The 20790-nt window shown below is 46.0% G+C and overlaps 1 protein-coding gene across 1 annotated transcript; it reads right to left on the minus strand.

Moving 5' to 3' along the window:
• Window positions 1-1854: 1854 nt before the first annotated feature.
• On the minus strand, window positions 1855-13908 carry CD40LG (CD40 ligand). Its single transcript, XM_059049594.2, has 5 exons — window positions 13695-13908; window positions 11764-11895; window positions 7684-7741; window positions 5703-5765; window positions 1855-3013 (listed from the first exon to the last, which is right to left on the minus strand). Exons 1-5 carry the CDS (start codon window positions 13848-13850, stop codon window positions 2637-2639), a joined length of 786 nt encoding a protein of 261 aa, XP_058905577.1. The 5' UTR covers window positions 13851-13908; the 3' UTR covers window positions 1855-2636.
• Window positions 13909-20790: the final 6882 nt, after the last annotated feature.

Consider the following 20790-nt stretch of genomic DNA (forward strand, 5'->3'; position numbering starts at 1 on the left):
CCACTGAGCCTGTGCGTCCGGAGCCTGCGCTCCGCAACGGGAGAGGCCACGACAGTGAGAGGCCCGCGTACCGCAAAAAAAAAAAAAGAAATAAGGTTGACGTGTTGGGCTGGTAGGACTGGTTGTGGGAGGGAGGGCAGTGAAGAGTCAAGCCTGGTTTCTGGCTCAGGAGGCAGGGGCGTGAGGCCGCCCTTCACCGGAAAGGGCAACACAGAAAGTGGGTCCCATCGTGGGCGGTGGGGGCGGAGATCAAGGGTTCCATTTGGATGCCTTGGATTTGACTCCCGGGCCCAGCATTCGGAAATGCGGGCAGAAGAGGACACACTCTGGGGGCAGGTCAGGACTAAAGGCATAACGTCAGTAGCACGGAGGGGGTCATTCAACCCATGCGCTGGGAGAGACAGCCCCCCTGTGAGCAGGTGGGACAGGAGGAGGAGAGGGGGAAGGGATGGGCCCTGGAGTTCTTGGGAAGGGCAAGGGTGACGTTAGGAGGAGGCCGCCTGAGGGGTTGAGGGCACTTGGCTACGTGAAGCTGAAGCTTAGGAGAAAGTTCTGGGCTGGGCTGCGGGAACTGGCCTTTAGAGGGTAGCAGAAAGCATGGGAGCAGAGGAGATCGCCTAGAAAATTTGAGTTTCTGTGTCTCTAAGCATTCCTTCTGATAACAGATATTGTTAGCCATAGTCACATGGTTACTAGAGGTAGAGATGGTCTGCAAGATAACGATTGCCAAAGAAGAAGAAGAAGGGGGCGTGAAGTGCAGGGGCAAGGTTTCAACAGAGGATGTGAGTGTATAAAGACTATAAAAGGTTTGTCCAGGCTGGACATGAGTTCCCTTCTTAGGACCCTCCTGCCCACCCATGGCCGTGCTCCAGAGTGGACGCTCAGCTACCCTGAGGGAGGGACAGTCATGGCCTGTGTATTGCCTTCTTCCCTCGGGACTGGGCCAAGCCCTCCCATCAGCTAGACCGAGTCCTGACCTACCTGTGAGAGTATCACGAGCAGTGTCTGCTCGCTGCCTCCCTTCCTTCAAGTCTCCCGTGCCGAGGGCAACGCCGAAGGAGGATCTTTGCTCCAGAGGACAAGATCGCACTGTGGACACATCCCTGACCGAGTCCCCGAATCCACAAATGTCACGAGGGCTCAGACCAAAGTTCTCTTGTTGGAGGAAGTATCCAGACACAACCCAGCAAGTCTGTCTAGCACGACTTCAGCCTTGTGTTAGAAATTCGTGCTCTAAGGCCTGCCAAGTCACTCAGCCAGGAAGGGACTGTGCCATCCAGAGGACCGAAGAGCAGGGCCAGCGGCCGAGAGCTGCCCCCAGCTCTCCTCGCGCCCCTGTCTTATTGCTACTGTCATATTTTTCTGCCTGGACACGTGGTATTTGCCTTAAGAAGGGCCCCCTACCGGTAAGGATGACGAAGCCACTCTGGGCTTCTTACATGAAAAACCCCTCGACTGGAAGTGACAAGACTGAGAGGCCAATGCTTCCCTTCAGTTTGTCCCAGTTCCATGTCCTCTTACCTAAGGTGGAACCGCCTTGACAGCTATTAAAAAGATAAGCAACTGCTTCTCGTTTAAGCTTCGCTTAGCTGTGATTAATCAAGAAAAAACCCCAGCCTTTTTTCAATCCTCTGCAACCTTTCCTGAGCAAGCTTTTCACTGGCTACGCTTTCCTGTCATCCATCAAAGGCTATCGCAGCCTTCCAGGGAGTGTGCTGTCACCAAGATATTTTGTGGTGCCACAAGCTTCAGAACCAAGTTTCTGAAAGCATCACAGGGTTGGGAACATTCCCTCCAAATGATACCCCCTCCCCCCAACCTGGCCTGGGGCTTCAGAGGCTCAATAACCACAGTCATGTTAAGAGATCTTTATTATTCAAAAAATAAATAACAAGATAATCACCAGTTCACTCTGGAAACAATGGGGACTGCAGGTAGATACAATCGATTTCCTTTAAATCCAGTCATTTCTCTGGAAGGAGTGGGCAGCCCTCTGCCCGCCTACCCCATCGACAGTGGTGGAGAACAGGGTGGAAATAAGATCTTGATTAGCAACGGCCTGACTCTGTGTGTGTGTGTGTGTGTGTGTGTGTGTGTAGGAGAGAAAGAAAGGATGAGAATGAGTGTCAGGGTGACTGGGGGGGCAGGGTTTCGGTTCTCCACTGCATCTCCACTTCCATCGCGGCCGCAGGGACCCAGAATCCACCGTAATTGAATGTGAGCTGAGGCTCCGCGTTTCCCTCCGGCATCTTCACTGAGAAATCAAATACATCCTCCACTGAAGGACACTGCACGCAAAGAAACGAAACTAAACTTGGCTAATTTTCTGCTGTTTACTCAGAATTCGAGCTGTGCGTAATGGCTTTGTCTTTTCATAGGACTCTCTGGATGTGTCCGCATCTGTGGGGTTGCTGCTTCAGAATCTAAGCTCTTATGGAACAGGGGTTTCCTCCGCCTGGTAATTCACTCATTGCAGCCCTACATGCCTCGGGATGTACAATAAATAGTTCTCCGTGAGGAGGATCCTAGGGTTATAAATAGGCAGTCCAACGGGGTGCGGTGGGCGGTCTTAAGTGCTTTGCTCAATCGTGAAGCGGCCAGCATGGGCCCAGCCGCAACCTGCCGGCTTACGCCGATCAGAGCTTGAGTAAACCAAACGACGTGAAGCCAGTCCCGTGGCTCACTTGGCTTGGATCCGTCACGTTGACAAACACCGAAGCACCCGGTTGCAATTCAAAGACTCCCCCCAAGTGAATGGACTGCTGCCCGCACGGTTTGGAGGGACTGTGGGTATTTGCAGCTCTCAGTAAGATTCTCTCCGATCCACCTGGGGACTTGAGGCAGAGGCTGGCTATAAATGGAGCTTGACTCGAAGTTTCCCGATTGGAACAGAAGGTGACTTGGGCGTAGATGTAATAGAGTCCTTGTCTTTTCACGGCCAGCTGTTTCCCGTTTTCGAGGGTTACCAAGTTGGTGCTTAGGGTGTAGTATCCTTTGGGGGCCCACTGGAGAACTGTAATGGAGAGGGGAAAATCCGTGGTGAGGTGGGACACACGTGATTCAGATTCTAACAGGCAATGTGGTTTTGTGTCAGATTCTAACAGACAACGTGGTTGCGTGTTGGATACTGGCTTCACGTAGGAGTGGGAGTTTGGGTCGTCAGGGATTCTGAAGGACCCGTCCAGCCCTCAGTCTATGGAGGAGCCACGGCTGACCGATCAGCGTGGGTGGCACAGTCAGACGGAACTGGGTTCCCATCCAGGCCTTATTCAAGCTCGGGCAAGTCAATCTCCCTGAGCCTCTCGGTTCCTTACCTGTAACACGGGGCTAATATTACAGCCTATTTCAGAGACTTGTTGTGTAGGTTAACTCAAATAACAGAGCACAGTGAGTTTCCTTCTCCCCTTAAGAGCTCTTAAAGCCAATTTGCCCTTGAACTTAAAAGAATGTGAATGACTTAGAAATCCCAGGTCATAAATTACGCCTGCCAAAATACTCAAAGTCCTTGCTAATAGTAACTCGTATCTTGCTTTCCTTGAATTAACCAAAGTCGAAGACCTGCCGATCTCTCTTGCTCAGCCTCAGCACAGAGGAAAGACCCCATTTCTTCCTACCTGATCATGCTCTTGCAAACCCGATCCGCCTCCCACAGCAAGGACTAAAATTAGGCAAGGAAGTATGAAAATAAACCTGTCATTTCAGTGTGTGTTTTGATCTCCCATTGTAGTGGGCGCCACCAACTTGAAAGTGCCTGTATTCTTGTGGCTAAGCCGAAGTACCCACCAACGATGTGCCATTTTTCTCGCCTGAGATGTTGACTGCGTTCAAAGTAGTGTGTGCAGCCGATTTCAAATCTCAGCCCCCACAGACAGCTAGACTGCCGGAGGTGGAGGAGGGGGAGAAGTGAAAGTATCGATGCATTTGCTTCCTTGAGCTTTTTGGTGAACTCCTATTTGGTGGTCTTCGGCCTATCAGGGTGCAAGACCCCACCTGTTAACACTCACCCCTTAGTAATTAGGAAAGGCATCCTGAAATGCCTGACATTTCATGGGCCTCCAGATCACTCTAGAAATGCTTCATTATGATGTTTTCGCTCTTGGACCATCTGATTGAGAAAACACGGGCAGGTTCCCTATCTTGGAGTCCACAAAGTTCATCTTTGTAAGTCCCTACCTAATGTTCGTCCTTGCTGTGAGATGTAGGTCAAGCTTGGAGCAGCGTGACCAAGTAGGTCCGAGAGGCTTGTGGGGTAAGGGATGTGACTTTCTTCTCACCTGATCCCCTGCAGACCTACTGTGATGCAGACTGTCAACCATGCCAGGACCAACAGCCATCATGGGCCTTTCGGCAGAATATGTGAGCACTGTGAAATCTATGCAAGGCAAGCTGTTCTTCTAGGAGGTGTCTCTGGACATACCAGATATGGTTGTGATATTCTCCCATAAGCGTATTTTACGAGAAGGGGGTACTTGGCAGAATTATTGAATATTGTGGGGTAAGTGTTATTAAAAAAGGTTTTATGTTGCTCTTCTGACAGCTAAACTGCAGTGAAGTAGCTAAGGAATGACACCTTACGTTTGTATAGCGCTGGACAGAAGAACTTTCTTCTATATTAGCTGATTTGATGCTCAGAGTCACCCTGTGAAGTGAGACAGGAAACTGCTGCGAAGGTAAAGGGACTTGCCCAAGGTCACCCAGCAAGTGGTACTCATGGTTCTTAAATCTCAGTGTTCAACAACTTTCTATCCAGTGCTCATTACTCCTGTACCACGATCCAGGATAACTACGTATGCATTATACCCACTGAGAAGCCCAAGCCACCTCCAAGATGAGGTCCTATCTCCTTTCCTCTGTGTGTGTGTGTCTCTCTCTATATCTCTGTCTCTCTCTGACACGCGCGCGCGCGCACACGCGCGCACACTCACACACACACACACTGCTTAGAACTCCATTCCAGAGCGCTGTGTTAAAATTTTCAAAAACTGCTCTGATGCTCTTGGCCTGCATTTATGTAGATGGGGGATTTTATGCTAGTGTGCATGTTTCCATCCATTTATCAGATGTGCCATATTGTCCAGCTATCGTGAGGTACAGATTTGGGGAAAAAAAAAATCTAAGGGCTAGAATCATGGCAGAACGTATATGGAAAGAAAATCATTGAGAGTTGAAAAGATTACAGTATGTCGTCTGTTGTTACTTCATTGGAAAATCTAACATCCTGGCACCTATTGATCTTTGCAGAATGATTTTACCTTTAATTTCCCTGAGGTTGGCCCCAGTGAGGCTGGGGTTAATCATACAGGGATTGGCAGGTGGCAGGAAATGCCCCTTGAGGCCCATTTGCCTACAGTGAAGAGGGGTTAGGATGAGGGATGCTCCCAGTTAGGAGGTCACTGCGTGCCATCTCTTCTGTGTTATCAGAATAATGGGCCTTCCTACCCAGTAATTCATCATTTAGAATCAGCCACAGAGCAAGAACCTAATGAGAACACTGGGATTGTTTCCCACCTCCTTTTGTCCCTTCAAGTCCCATCTGTGCATTTGAGCCTACTTTGAAGACAAAGGCAAGTGCACGAGGCATGTCTGGGTAGCTTTGTAAATTGGCCCCCAGAGGAAGCCAGGAGCCTAATTGTTAGGCTGCCTTGCTCCAGCCTCCTGGCCTTCCCCCTCGGGTGGCTGATGCTCAGATGCTCTGGACTTACCAGATGCTGTTTTACTACTGGCCTCACTGATGACATGTGCCGCGATTTGAGGGTCGTGATCACCTGAAATGAAACCAAAGACCAGCTGTCAGGCCAAAGAAAAACTGGCCACAGAACGATTTGGTCTAGTTCTGCAGCCGGGTCACAGAGACTGTACTTAAATAGGTTATGTGAAAGGAAGGAGAAGATGGCCTTGAAATCCCTTAAAACCAGAGGGAAATGTTGTTTCCTAAAATCTGAACAACGGAGTTGGCTATTTCCACCGAGCCCCGTCTTCCAATCGTCATTCGGTACTTGACTCCGCTTTACATAGATTGACACAGACTAAAGAAAACGATCTTCATTAAACACGTTTTGAATTTGACTTTAAGAACAACTCCCATGCATTGGTCATCTTAGTGGGCCCAAGGGTCGTGTCTGCACACTTAGCTAGTAAAATGCTTATGGTGTCTCATTTGGTCAAGCACTGGCCGCAGTATTATATCTACCTCTAATTGTTGCTCATGTAAAAGGTTTGCCCCTTAATTACATGGGCTGAATCTCCTAAGTGCAGACACGGTGTGGAAGTTCTTTTTTTTTTTTTCCTCTGATGAGCCTGGAGCTGGACACTTTGTAGGTGTCCTATGAATAACGAGTCAAGCTGCATGACCTAAGTGACCAGCTTTGTTAAGTGTATCATTTTCCTAAAGACTGCTGGGCAGCACCCACATGAACTGTTTCCTCAAATTTCACGGCAATTAACAGACAACATGGTACCACTCAACATATTTTACAGTCATTCTGAAAGCAAAGCCTTCATGGAAATCAGGTGACCCTTTGCATCCAGACCAAGGCTTAAAGCAAGCTCTTTGCCTCAGCAAACAGTATCTATATCTCTCTATGTATGTATGTATTTCTTTGTGTGTACTAAATTTACACAAGCCATACCATCTTTTACACTGACTTTGTGATATAGCAGTTTGTCTAACAACACCCATCTACAAACACTCCATTTTCCCCATACTCAGCTGCTCGGGTCACTCCGGGCATTATTGTATTCGGTTTGGGGTGCTACATTCTAAAAAGAACAGAGAAAGTTATTGTGGCCAGAAAAGGACCTAAACGAGGACAAGAAAAAGCCTGGAAAGGGTCATAGGAGGAACAGTGGGAGACACGGAGAAGGTTTACCCTGGAGAAGAAGAGGCTCAGGGACCACGACTGTGGTTTTCAACATATGGACAGCTGCTGTGTAGAAGAGGAATTATATACTTTGTTTGGTATGGCTCCAAAGAGCAGATCTCGATTCAGTTAGTGGAGATTGTAAGAACAAATTTCAACTCCAGAGGAGAAAAGCCTTCTCCCGAGTATAGAGTAATCTTATTATTATAATTATTAGGGCCGTTCAAAGATGGCCCAGGCTGCTTTATGAGCTAGAAGGTGTCCAGGCATGTGTGACCAGAGAGTCAGTGGTCAGTGCTGTTGTGAAGGAGCTTCGTGATCCGGGGATGGTGCGGGATTTGAGAACCGGCAAGGTCCCTTCCAACCCTGGGATGTTTGAGATGCTCTGACATCAAGAACAGGGCAAAGAACAGTGCTGTCACACTGAGTCACTCCTGGGTCTCCGAGGCTCCACTGGCCGTGTTTCCCCATGAAAAAACTGTTATCATTGAGTGATGAATGACACCGCTACCAAATGCTGACTGTCTTGTCATCTTATCCTCTGTAGGTGGTACCAGGCTGTATGGTTGCTTTGATTAGCGTGTTGAAAATAATGTGACTTCTTCATACTTGGTATTGTCAGCACTAAAGGAACACAGCCTTCCCTATAAGTATGTCCATACAACTCCTTTCTAAATCACAGGCACCAGAGAAGGCAACCGTGTTCCTGGTTTATTTCCAGGGCTACAAGTTCCCTGATCCAACACTGGGTTGTTCAGTATGATCGGCCTAAAGCTTCCTTTTAGTTTTTAAGTATTCGTAGAAATGGTAAAGGGCAACCTACCTTTGTGCATTTCAAAGTTTTTTTCTTTCTTCTTCACTTCTTTGCTTTGCATTATACCCTAAAATAAGAATCATGGCAAAAGGTCATTTTGACAGAAACTCTGGCGGGGGCTTTAGAGGGAGGTTTCATTCATTTGGCACTTGCCACTACTCTGTTGCCCGTTTCTGGTGAAGATTGTCATATAGACTCAGATCCTGTCATTAATTCCATCCTACCGATTGGGAGCCCATGGCTTTGACAGATGAGCTGACAGCCCAGGAAGCCCAGGAGTGAACCTGGACACAGAATCTGGGCTTTATTATCTTCCAGTGCTCTCTCCAGACCAACGACTGCCATCCTGACCCCTCCTATGACCCCAACCTCCCTGGCTTTGACGAGTATTGAAAAATAATGCTGAATGGGGAGCAGATTCTACCCTGGGAACTGGTATATAGAATATTATTAACATAAAGCATGGTGTGTATCTATTAGAATAAAACTGGTCTGAAATCTCTTAGGAAATGGAAACAGTAAGTTTGACCTTGGGAAGAAATCCCAGACTGTGAAAAGATCCTCAGACTTTTTTAAAAAAAATTTTGTTGTCCCTGTCAATGGGCTGAAGAGATTCTCTTGTTGCTGGCCTTGTGTGACCCGTTCTTACTCAGAATCATCAGCGTATAGGAAACTCAGGTAATCTCCCAATGCGGCTGATGTTCCAAGCCAAACGCAGCACTTCTTAAGGGGTTTCTTCTCATTAGCAACTGCAGGAAGGCTAGAGGCACTTAAAGAAGCTGGCAGAGAGTGCCATCTACACAGATTGGAAGGTAATAAAGGCTGCTGTTGCCATTTTAAAGATTTAAAGATACTGAATAAAAGGCACGGTGGGCTTAACTGGCAGGCATGAGGTCACCCAAGGAATCTGAGGCTGAAGCCGACGGTAGAAACTGAGATCTCATTCCGAGGCTGGGCTTAACGCTGTACTCTGAACACAGACGAGGAAGGCGATAGTATTTTCACATCTTCTGGTAATCAAAGTCCTGTGTGTCTTGCAGTTCCTGGAATCGATTTTCTACAGCTCCCTTCCTTTTCGTTCCTCCCCAAGAAGGAATTCGTGTTGTTACTGCTGAGGGGTTCCCTGTACGCTCGGCTCGAGTGCCAGATGTGAGGGTGTAAGTCATGGAGCCTAACCGGGAGCCCGCGCCCCCAAACTCTCACGGGACCCAGAGCTTCAACTTTCCACTTGAGCTGAAGTGTGGCAGCGTGAAAGTGCTGCAACAGGAAAATGTTTGTGAGATAACAAGCAAACAAATGAATATTTCGTGCCTTTTCAAAAGATGGAGTGTGATGATCGAGGGTGAGATACTTTTAGGCTAGGTGGTTGCATTGGTGTCAGGGCTTGGCCAACATGAAAACGTGAAGTCAGCAAAGTTTGCCCTTTATGCGCCCGGCCTTGCCTTTCTGTGAACTTTCCCCCAGCCACACTCCCCACCTCAACTGAAAGACTTTTGAAAGTTGACTTTCAGAAAAATCTGGAATTAGTTATTTCTCTCTTAGGGGGAACTCCATGTGGCAGGGTTGGATAGCTTGACCTTTAACTCGAAAAGGAGATGCTTTGACCTTATCAAAGACACCACCTCGGGCATTGGCGAGCAGACAGTCATGGAACTGATCGTTCTAGCAGGGAGCTGGGGGGAGGGAGAAAGTTTTAATGTGCAATTATACTACTTAAAATGCTGCCTTCATCTACTCTAACATCAGCCCCGAATCCCATCTTCCACCCAGGGTGACAGCTTGGTGCGACCTGCCTCAGGAAGTAATGAGTTCCCCGTCACTAGAGGTGTTCAAACAGATTGAGTGACCACTGGGTAGCGGCTGTGGGGAGAAGCAGCAGCTCTGGGTTGATCATTGGATCTGATGATTTCGAAGACCCCTTCCTGTGATTCAGACCTTGGGTTGCTCTGGACCAATCAGACTGTGACCCAGAAAGAAAGACTTCTAACATTAGCTAAGAATAGAAATGATCCAATTTGGGGGTTATTTTGTAGTTGGCCTGTTGGGTTAAAAAAAAAAAGTCCAAAATATTGTTGTAGAATGAGAAGTTTCGGGGAATGGATATTGGAACGGGGGTCAATCGTTGGAGCGGGACTGGGGAGCTGGAGTACTTTGTGTCTGATCGTCGTACGCATCGTCGGTGCAGATGACGTTGACTCGGACTCCACCCCGCAGCACCGGAGGCAAGGGGCTTCCTCTGTTGCGTGGAAGGAGCCCTGACGGACATGCCTGAGACGGTCTGCCTTTCCAGAGCGTGAAACTTGGGAGCTGTCACTTTTTTCATGCAAGCATAAGCAAAGAGGCCCAACTGACTTTCTTCCTTACTTTTGTCCTGGGTAGCTGACTTGGGAAGCTTTACATATTCAACCTGAAATACAGCCTTGAGAAGCTGGAAGTAAGAAAGAGGGAGGGAGGGAAGAAACCAACAGCCACTCTCACTGCCCTTGGGGGTAACTGAAGGCTGATCACATAATTACAGGATGTCAGAGCTCGTAGTGCCCTGGCAGATCATCTCAGCCCTCTCATTGGATAGATGAGAAAAATGAGGCCCAGAGAAGTGTAGTCATTTGCCCAAGGTCACACAGCCCAGCACCTTAAATATGCTATTTGGATTATTAAGCGTTGTTCTCAAAGTGGCTTTATTCCCATTTCAATTTGCAACACCTTCCAATACCCTGGAATACTGGCCAGAAGCCTTGACGAACCAGAGGAACTCCAGTCGTTTTCAGGCCTTGCGAATAAAGAGTTAGGAGTCTTTCTCTAAAGCCTAGATTAGTGTAAAGAACCTAAAAGCCAGCAACAGATTTGAGCTGCATTCTGATTCCCATAGGTGACCCAGGAATAAGCTTTCAGAGTCCTCACTACTGGATTAAATGACACACCGGGGACAGTACAGGAGGACAGGAAGAAGCTCAGAAATAAGATCTCAGGTCCTTCACTCCCAGGCTAATTACACATTATCCACATGTGAGAGCCGACTCCTGTTGGTTTCTCCAGATACCCACCCATCTGGCACAGCGCTGCCCTCAGCCTGGATGCGGCCTCCTAGTCACGACCCCCAAGTCCCCTGAGGGCCCAAGGTATTTGACTCAGTGTTCTGAGGGGGAAACAGGCAGAAAGGCTTCTTGCTGTTCTTCTTCTGCAGAAAGAGCTCCTAGACCCCTTGTCTGCAGCGATGGAATTAATGTTGTGGGCATGTCCTCAGTAAACGGTCTAGAAACTCCTGCTTTAGGTACCTATCATAGGCCACTGCAGGTACTTCACGCTGGGCAACCGTCTGTTGGGCTAGAAGGCTTCAGACTTTCTGCCTCAGGTCTTGATTGGCCCTAGAGGGGACTGGCTCCATGAGCAGGTGGTATGATACGGGGTCTGGTTCGAGCGGTACCGACACAGTCCATCGCCAGTTGCCCACACCTCTCCTCACAGTAAAAGGAAAAGATCTCACTTACATGGCACCTGAAATCCCATCATGAGAGAAGCGTTCCTTCACATGTTAGAGTCTGTCAGTGTTCAGAAGTCCCCACCGCCCCCAGGAAAGGCAAAACCCTTAACCTGTGGCCTGCCAACGCTGCAGTGGCCAATGGTTATTGCTTCGCTGCGAAACGGGAACCAGACCCTGGGTCCACAGTGGGAAGACATCAAGGTTTGGATGGAAAGATAAGAAAATGCCAAAAACAAACTGGGTAGACGTCATCGTTTTCCCTGAGGCATCTGCATGTCTGACCTCATGTGCATGTGTGAATGTGCCCATGAGAGCATGCATTTTCCCCAGAGAGAGTCTCTTTTGTTCTTCTTAAGGGCATTCCTATCAACGGGCACACTTCCAACTCTCCTTTCCCTTTTGACCATAGGATTTTGGCTTCGCTTTTGCTTTTTGGATACACATACCCATATATACATGTATGTACATGTGTATGGCGATATGTATCTGTAGTACATATATAAAACACATGTTTAAATTTTACATGGTCACGTTTTAGTGCCCCAACCTAGCAGGCTTCCCAACCAAAACTTTTCAGTGACACTTTTCCCAACAACTGAGGTCCTTACCTTGACCAGGTCTTCAAACCGGCTTCTAATTTCCTCACAGTTCAGTAATGATAAGGACCCCTCTCCTTTGCTGCACCGCTGTATCGTTTTCATGAACACAAAATCTTCATGGAGATTCCTTTCATCCTCTATCTATTTATGAAATAACAGGGACATGAGCCGTTGTAATTCTGTCTGCCTCTACAATCACTTCCATGGCCTCAACGACACGAGGGGGGCTTTGCAGACATAAATGGGGCATAATAACAAGTTAGTATGCTGGATTACTGATATTTGGTATTAGCGGTTTAAAAAAATCGACAAAAGGCAGCAAAGAAAGTGTCATGTGGTCTGCAATGCTAGGTAGAAATCACAGCTATTCTAACGAAATTTCATCACAAAGTGTACTTTTTCCCGTGTATTGTAGCAGCAACATTCTCTAATGGTCGTATTTCCCATTGCTTCAGTAATGATTGGTCATTATAAACGCAGTCTATAGAATAGTTTTCTGCTGAGCTAATTTGCCCACTTAGTTCTAGTGTTTGTGTTGCAGTGCTTTGGAAAAGGTGATTTGCAATGTGTATCAATGGCTTGAGTTCTAATTACATCTCTCCTTTTTAAGTTTAGTATTTGCAGAAAACATTTTCATTTTTAAAGAAATTATCTTTCATTCCCAAAGGCAATGAGATATTTTATTTTCCGATGTCTTAGAATAAGTAAATATATGGAATTCCCTTGTTTAATCAACTAATTCTGTGCCATTTTCTTATACTCAGATTACATTTTTAGATTCAAAACAAGATCCAGCTAGCCGGTGGCTTTCACTGTCATTAAGAGAACACCCAAGTGCTAGGGTAAATTTGAGTCCACCCAGGTCAGTATTTCCCCTGTAGAGGCTAGGCTTATGTCCAGGCATTGGATTGGCAGAGCCCACCAGGCCAAACACAAACAAACCACCAGACCCAGAGCCCTGCTCTTTTCTCAGCAGTGACACCTACAATTGGGGTAACCCAAGAATTGCCTCGATTGTTCCTGGTCTGCCTTATCCTGATAGAAAACCTCATGGTCTGAATTCAAGATTGGCATCCCAATAGTGGCCACTCGTACGTCCCTGTGCGTCCACAATTCCCACGTCTAGACTTTTAGAAGCAGCCAAATAATGGACGGAATTTCTCCTTTTCATCTATGATTGGTATTTTTTCAACACAGCCAATAATGCTTATCAGTGGAGGTGGGTAAACACACGGAAACAGGATAAATCCTAATGGTTATTTTTCTTAAGAATGCAGAGCAACCTGCTTACTTACTCCGCTCTTTTGTTCTGTATGACCAACTATTTAAGAACGTAAAGCATCTCAGAGGGAAACTGAGCAGCTTGCAACTGCAATCAGCGTTTGAAGAATTATACAGAGAACGCCACTTTCAGGGACCTACCCATGTCTATGCTAACCTGAAGCTCAGATTGATGCTCTCCTTGTCTAGTTGGATATTTAGAAGAAAGACCGTTGTCTCCATCAGAAAAAAACAAATAGTTTACTTTTTAAGCAAAACCTTAGCAAATCATTCCAGCTAATGTCTATGTAGTGCTTACTTTGTGCCTGGCTCGGGTCTTAGCTTGAATTTAATCTATGAGGTGGGTACCATTAACATCCCCATTTCTCAAATGTGGAAACTGAGGCATAGAAATGGCAAATAACTTGCCCGGGATCACAGAACTAGCAGGGGACCGAGTCAATATTTGAACCCAGCAGTGTGACTCCAGAGCCAAGGCTCTTGACCAGAGAAAAGAGTAGAACATCTCACTAACTAGACCACAACCACTATGCCACAAGACCACTTATCTATTTGGGTTCTTACCATTGTCCATCATTTGGGTAGAACTGAAACCAACCAACCCACACATCGATAAGAGCCCCAGATTTAGTTAATAAAAGGCCTATGGTTCATCTTACCTTGTCCAATCTTCTGTGAAGATACACAGCAAAAAGCGCTGACCCAATCATCTGGGTGATAAGAAAAATAGTGAGTAAATACATAAAGATTTTCATACTGACGGGTGGTCCAGTGGCCACAGAGCGGGGAGAAGGTTGGCTGTACGTTTCGATCATGCTGCGTTCGAGTTGAAATGATGTCTTCTGACCGAGAAGGTGGCAGAGGTAGCATGAGAAGACTGTCACAGTGGCCACCTTACTCAGGATTAGTTAAGAGCGCACAATCGTCGCAGCCCACACTTCCTGGAAAATGTGCCTCGCGGTCTTGTCTCCCAGCAAAAAAAGTTACGTAAAGGTTTTTTTTTTTTTTTCTTTTCTTTCTTTCTTTTTTTTTTTTTTTTTTACCCACCCATATCATTCACTTCCAGGCTTTCCCTTTCGTTAGTAAAGAAGAAACAAGTTTCTTCTTCCATACATTCATTCTTGCCTTGAAATGTCATAGACTTCTTAACAGACAATGGCAGTACTTTCCTATCGCTGTCTAACGTTTGGGGTTCACCAGTTTCAAGGAAAGTGACAAATGAATCCACCAGCAATAGAATTATTTCAATTTCAGTCTTGCTAATATAAAGCGGGAACCTGGTAGATGGGGAAAGAAAGAAACATCAACAAAAGTTTGGATTGATTTTGTGACTGGCTTGCCACTGGCTAACTGCTTGTTAACATTTCTTTCATTTTTCTTTAAACCCAATGAAGTCCCGGCGGCTCTTCAAGGCAAGTCTACGTGGCGTAAAGCAAAAAGGAGTGCTGACAATTAGTAAAGAAAATTTAGCTGGAAAGATAATTCAAGAAAAATACACTTTTCCAAGGCCAAGAGAAGTAGGGTCTTGGGGTAATTCAGGCCAAAACTCTGGGATTGAAGTTAAAGTAGGAATATTAGCTTGATTTAAGCCAAGTTGTCTGTCTACACTGTTCCAAATCCATCAGATAATTGTTGACGCCAATGTATCTGTTTGGACTGGGGCAAATAGGCTGCAGTTAAGAGACCTGAACTCTAGTCCTTGGTGTACCAATAAATTGCTGTGGACCTCGAACCTATCCCTTTCCCTCTCCAGATCTCAGTTTCCTCATATCCAAATGGGCAGTTGTACCCACCTTGCTTATCCTCTAGGTTGTTATGAAATCAAGTAAAGATGTGCATGAAAGACAGTTGAGACACGTTAAGCTATAGAAAAACACTCTCACCTTTGGGTTTTTTTGCTATTTGTTCAGCCTGTGATATGAGTTTTCCAAATAATTGCCAGCTCCTTACATACTAGCAAAAAACAAATGAACAACATCAAAAACACCCAGCATCTTGACAACGAAATGAATTATTGAAGTGTGTAGAATTACGCATTTCTGAATGGCTTTTGATGGTCTTATCAGATCGCCTTCAAAATAAAAGTGGCTGTGGAAATCCCTACCCCGCATCCCAACCTGGTCTAGAAACCATGATAAGATTGCTTTGGTGATTCCTATAAGATTGTTTTGAGACACAAATAGGAAATGTAACAAACTCCTCTGATAGGCATGCTATCTGCATAGTTACCACCTGCTGTCTTCCCCTCCCACGCCCCAGCATCCTGTCCTGGGCGCAGATCTCACTACATCTGCCAAGTAGGTGGCTTCAATGCATGTGATAAACTTTGATCAGTCAAGTCAGAGGCTTCAGTTCTTAGACAAGGAACCTTAGTTCCACTAAAGGAAAATTATCACAAGAGCTAAAAGGGGCTCGAGGACTTCTCCAGGAGCCGCTTCGTACCATGACAGCATGCCAGAGCTGCAAGGACCCTGTGACCATCAGATCAGTCAAGCCCCGAGGGAGAGGTCGCTGAAGGGACCAGAGTTGCCGACAGTGCCACGTTTGTTCATGTGACCAACTTCAAGAGAGAATTGTCCAATCTCCCTGCCTCCACTTCCTGACTTCTGCTTACAATATCCCCCTGAAACTGCTTCCACCACTGTTAGCACAATAGTTTGGGCTGAATACTTTTTACTTCTTTTTTTTTTAAACATCTTTATTGGAATATAGTTGCTTTACAATGGTGTGTTAGTTTCTGCTGTGTAACAAAGTGAATCAGCTCTACATATACATACATATGTTCCCGTATCTCTTCCCTCTTGTGTCACCCTCCCTCCCACCCTCCCTATCCCACCCCTCTAGGTGGTCACAGAGCACCGAGCTGATCTCCCTGTGCCATGCGGCTGCTTCCCACTAGCTCTCTATTTTACATTTGGTAGTGTGTATGTGTCCATGCCACTCTCTCACTTGGGCTGAATACTTTTTAGAGTTAATTCTTAGTGACTTTTCCAGTAGTCTGTGGACCTATTATTTTGTTGTCATCCTTCTGAAAACGCTCCGCTCTTGCCTCTCCGAATCCTCCTTCATGTGATCCTTTTCCCCTTAAAACTTTGGTGTCTCCCATCCTCGTGCTCCTCGCGTCCCCTCTTCTCATTCTACATGTTTGCCTTGGATGACTCCTATCCATTTTCATGGTTCTCACTATCACCTCCATAGCGATAAACCTCAAATGTATAAGTGCAGCCCTGAACGCTGGATTTGTAAATGCAGCTACCTCTGAATATGTCCACTTGGATACCCCCAAGCCACCCCACATTTGGCATGCCCCAGACTTAACTCATCTCCCCACTCCACTTCCAACCCGGACTTGTTCTCCCTCCAGGCTCTCCCCATCTCAGTGAATGGAACTGCGACACCCACATAATTGTCCAAGACTTGGGAGTCGTGAAAGATTCCTTCCTCTCTCTTGCGCAGATTCCTCCCCAGTCCCAGGGGCTCCCTCATCCCCCAAAGCTTCTCCTTTCTGTGCCCCTGGGCAACATTGTAGTCTAGGCCCTCATCCCCTCTCTCCTGCATGACTGTTGTACGTTCCCAATCGATTGCCTTGCTTCCCTTCCTGCCTCACCCCATCCATCCTCCATCCCGCCAGAAGAAGGTTAACTCGAAATCTTGTAACTGACCATATTATCTAACCTGATTTTACCCGCCTAAGACGATGCATTAGACCCAGGGAAGCAGATTGACAGTTTCCTGGCATGTTCAATGTGAATGGGATTAGCTCCGGAATAGCCTGATGGTCCTGTAATCCTTGAAGCCTCCTCTTTCTCCCATCCTTCTGCCTGGCCCTCTAGATCGCCGCAACATTGGCTACCTTTCCAGCTTCCACATTTTAGCTCTACTTTCTGATTCTGTATCAGATGTCCTTTGTGTGTCTCTCCCCCAACAAGAAGTGGCCCGGCCCTGGTGTTGGGTCCCCTTTAAAAATCTTCAGTTGCCTATTGCATTCAGAAGTGATTTTTAAACTAGGTTACCAAGAAATCTGTAGACCTGGGGAGTACAGGAAAGTGCCTGCAGCTAAAGTCAACTATTGACTATCCTTTTTTCTTAGTTCACAGAAAGAATTAAGTGAATGGATTGAGTTGTTTCATTTTTCAGTTTTTCTTGCATAAAATTTTCTCCAATCTCTGTCACCCTTTTCTACTACTGATTTTCTTCTAGCTGATGATTGATCTGCAACAAATAAGCATCAAGGAAAAAACTAAAAAAACAATGGATCGCACACATTCTGATGTGACTGGGCTTGTGGTTGTGATTTTATATTGATAACCTAGAACACAGTCAGAGTTTCTGCTAGGAAAGTTATTTCCAGTACATAAGAAAGAGTTAAATATATCAGCATTTTGTTTGTTCTACAAAGGGCCTCTCAAGGACGCTTTTCCCTGAACATGTCTGGAAAACCCTAGCCTAGAGGATAGTGTTTCCATTGTAAGCATAGCACAGGTTCCGACCCCTGCCCACCTTTCTGGCTTCATCCCCCACCACTCACTCAATGCTCAGACTTGAGCACCACCCATGTCCGGCTAAGCTTATTTCCGCAAATGTGCTGTGTCTGTTCAAGCTGTCCCCTGTGAACATCATGACTCCCTCCTTTTTTTTTTTTTTTTACATCTTTATTGGAGTATAATTGCTTTACAATGGTGTGTCAGTTTCTGCTGTATAACAAAGTGAATCAGTTATACATATACATATGTCCCCATATCCCCTCCCTCTTGCGTCTCCCTCCCTCCCACCCTCCCTATCCCACCCCTCTAGGTGGTCACAGAGCACAGTTTTAAATGGCAAAACAATGGGATACTTTTTTCCCTGTCTGGAAGAAAGGTATGTTAATTTAAGTGCATATGTTTATTCTTTTTACATCTTTATTGGAGTATAATTGCTTTACAATGGTGTGTCAGTTTCTGCTCTACAACAAAGTGAATCAGTTATACATATACATATATCCCCATATCTCTTCCCTCTTGCATCTCCCTCCCACCCTCCCTATCCCACCCCTCTAGGTGGTCACAGAGCACCAAGCTGATCTCCCTGTGCTATGCAGCTGCTTCCCACTAGCGATCTGTTTTACATGTGGTAGTGTACATGTGTCCATGCCACTCTCTCACTTGGGCTGAATACTTTTTAGAGTTAATTTTCCCACTAGCTATCCACCCTTATCCACTAATGTTGAAGAGACGCCGCTCTGTGAAACGTGCCCTTGCAGCTGACAAGGTGCCCTCTTCTGTGTTCAGTCTATCATAGAATTTGACACATTACATCATAACTGACTTGTCAGATTTCCCTGCCATTAGCTTCTAGAGGAAAGACAATGAAAAATCTCAGAATCCTTGCTTCCTGACACATTGTAAGGAATTAGTAAATCTTTGCCCAATTACGAAGTTTTCTTTTCAGGGGATAGAAGGGGAAGTTGTAAAATATTCTAATCTGGTAGAACAGCACTGCCCAGGCTCTCTGGTGATACAAATCACAATATATTTGTTTCACGTTTTCTTCTATTCCTTTAATTCTCTCTCCTCTGGGGTCAGTCCCATTTGTTTATTTTGGTCCTTCTCCTTCATGTTGATAGTTTTCCTCAAACGTCTGGTGACCCTTAGTTGTCTGGTCATATTTATGAATGAAGATCTATGTTAGCTTTTATGGGTGGATTGTCACCTTTTCTGCAATTGTGTTGATCTGTTTCCCCCACAAACCTCTCCGGGGAATCGGAGGGCTGACTGTGGGTTCTGTTTAAGTGGGTAGAGCTTGTCAACAGGCAGGTTTCCCTTTAGGTTATGTGGGTGGAGAGGCAGGAAGGCCGGGACCCCCACAACTGATAAAGTAAAGGAGGGCTTTTCTCTGGGGGTGGAGCCCTTTAGAGGGTTCCGCTCTTGACTGAGGCTGGCTTTCCTTTTGTTTTCTTTTTCCTATTCGTGGTGGAGGTCTCAAGCACACTCCCTAGAGTCCTCCTCGGGCAACTTTAGCCTGAGGGCAAAGGCCCAATGTTGCCGCTGACAAAGGGTCCATGGGGGAAGGGAGAGAGGGAGAAAAGGGGTCCACCTGTCCTAGCTGTTCCACTGCAGCTCTTTATTGAGTTGCCATAATGATTCCTTCCCTGCCCAGCCCTGCTCTTTGCATTTACCAGCTCTGAGATTGATGCCTCCTTGAGAGAACCCACTCTTACTTCTGATTTCTTGAATTGCAATGTTTTCTGCTCTGATTTCTCTGTTAGCCCAAATTCACTGGCTTTCTGGCTTCCTGGTATCCCTCAAAATTTATTTCACATTGATGTCACCTTTTCTTGTTTCCCATTATTGCTGTGATTTCATTGTTTACATTTATGTGTGACTGAGTAATACATTCATGTGGTTAAATATGTAAGTGATAGAAAAGAGTGTGCAATGAAGGTCTTCCTTCTGCCTTTTCCTCCTAGTTCTCCATTGGCAACCAGTGTTGTCCGTTTCTTATGTACCTCCCAGGGATGCTTTTATGCACCTTCAAGCAAATACATAGATATTCTCTGACACTCTTTTCTTACACACAGTAGCATACAATATACTGTCTACATCTTTGTTTTTTCATTTAACACTATACCTTGGAGATTATTCCACGTCAGCAAAGTGCTCCTTTTTTTTTTTTTTTTTTTACAAATAACACACCATAATTTAACTAGCCTCCTCTTTTTTTTTTTTTTTTTTTTTTTTGTGGTACGCAGGCCTCTCACTGTCGTAGCCTCTCCCGCTGCGGAGCACAGGCTCCGGACGCGCAGGCTCAGCGGCCGTGGCTCACGGGCCCAGCCGCTCCGCGGCACGTGGGATCCTCCCGGACCGGGGCACGAACCCGCGTCCCCCGCATCGGCAGGCGGGCTCTCAACCACTGCGCCACCAGGGAAGCCCAACTAGCCTCCTCTTGATGAACATTTAGGTTGTTTCCAGTCATATGATATGAAACAATGTTGCAACAAATAACCCTATACTTATTCACTTTTCTTTTTGTGAGGCTGGAGTTTGGGGGGTAGGGGTCTGGGCTGGACCCATGAATTTGGGGGTTTTGTTTGTTTATTTATTTATATAAATTTATTTATTTATTTTCAGCTGTATTGGGTTTTCGTCGCTATGTGCTGGCTTTCTCTAGTTGCGGCAAGCGGGGGCTACTCTTTGTTGTGGTGCGCGGGCTCCTCATTGCGGTGGCTTCTCTTGTTGCAGAGCACGGGCTCTAGGCGCGTGGGCTTCAGTAGCTGTGGCATGCGGGCTCAGTAGATGTGGCTCGCGGGCTTTAGAGCGGAGCCTCAGTAGTTGCGGTGCATGGACTTAGCTGCTCTGCAGCACGTGAGATCGTCCCAGACCAGGGCTCGGACCTGTGTCCCCTGCATTGGCAGGCGGATTCTTAACCAATGTGCCACCAGGGAAGTCCTTATTCACTTTTTTTTTGTTTTTATTTTTTAAATTTTATATTAGAGTATATTTGATTTACAATGTTGTGTTAGTTTCAGTTGTACAGCAAAGTGATTTAGTTATACTTATTCACTTTTTAAAGTTTCTTTTCAGACATATCTGTGGGATCTAGAAGGCTAAAAATCACACACACACACACACACACACACACATATATATATATGCTTTTTAACATTGACCAATCAACATGTTAACCTGAACACATCACACTCAAAGGAAGATAAGTTAAAAACTATTGCTGTGGCACATATATACAATGGAATATTACTCAGCCATAAAAAGGAGC

This window comes from Kogia breviceps, chromosome X (assembly GCF_026419965.1).
Source record: "Kogia breviceps isolate mKogBre1 chromosome X, mKogBre1 haplotype 1, whole genome shotgun sequence".
In the NCBI taxonomy this organism is placed as follows: domain Eukaryota; kingdom Metazoa; phylum Chordata; class Mammalia; order Artiodactyla; family Physeteridae; genus Kogia; species Kogia breviceps.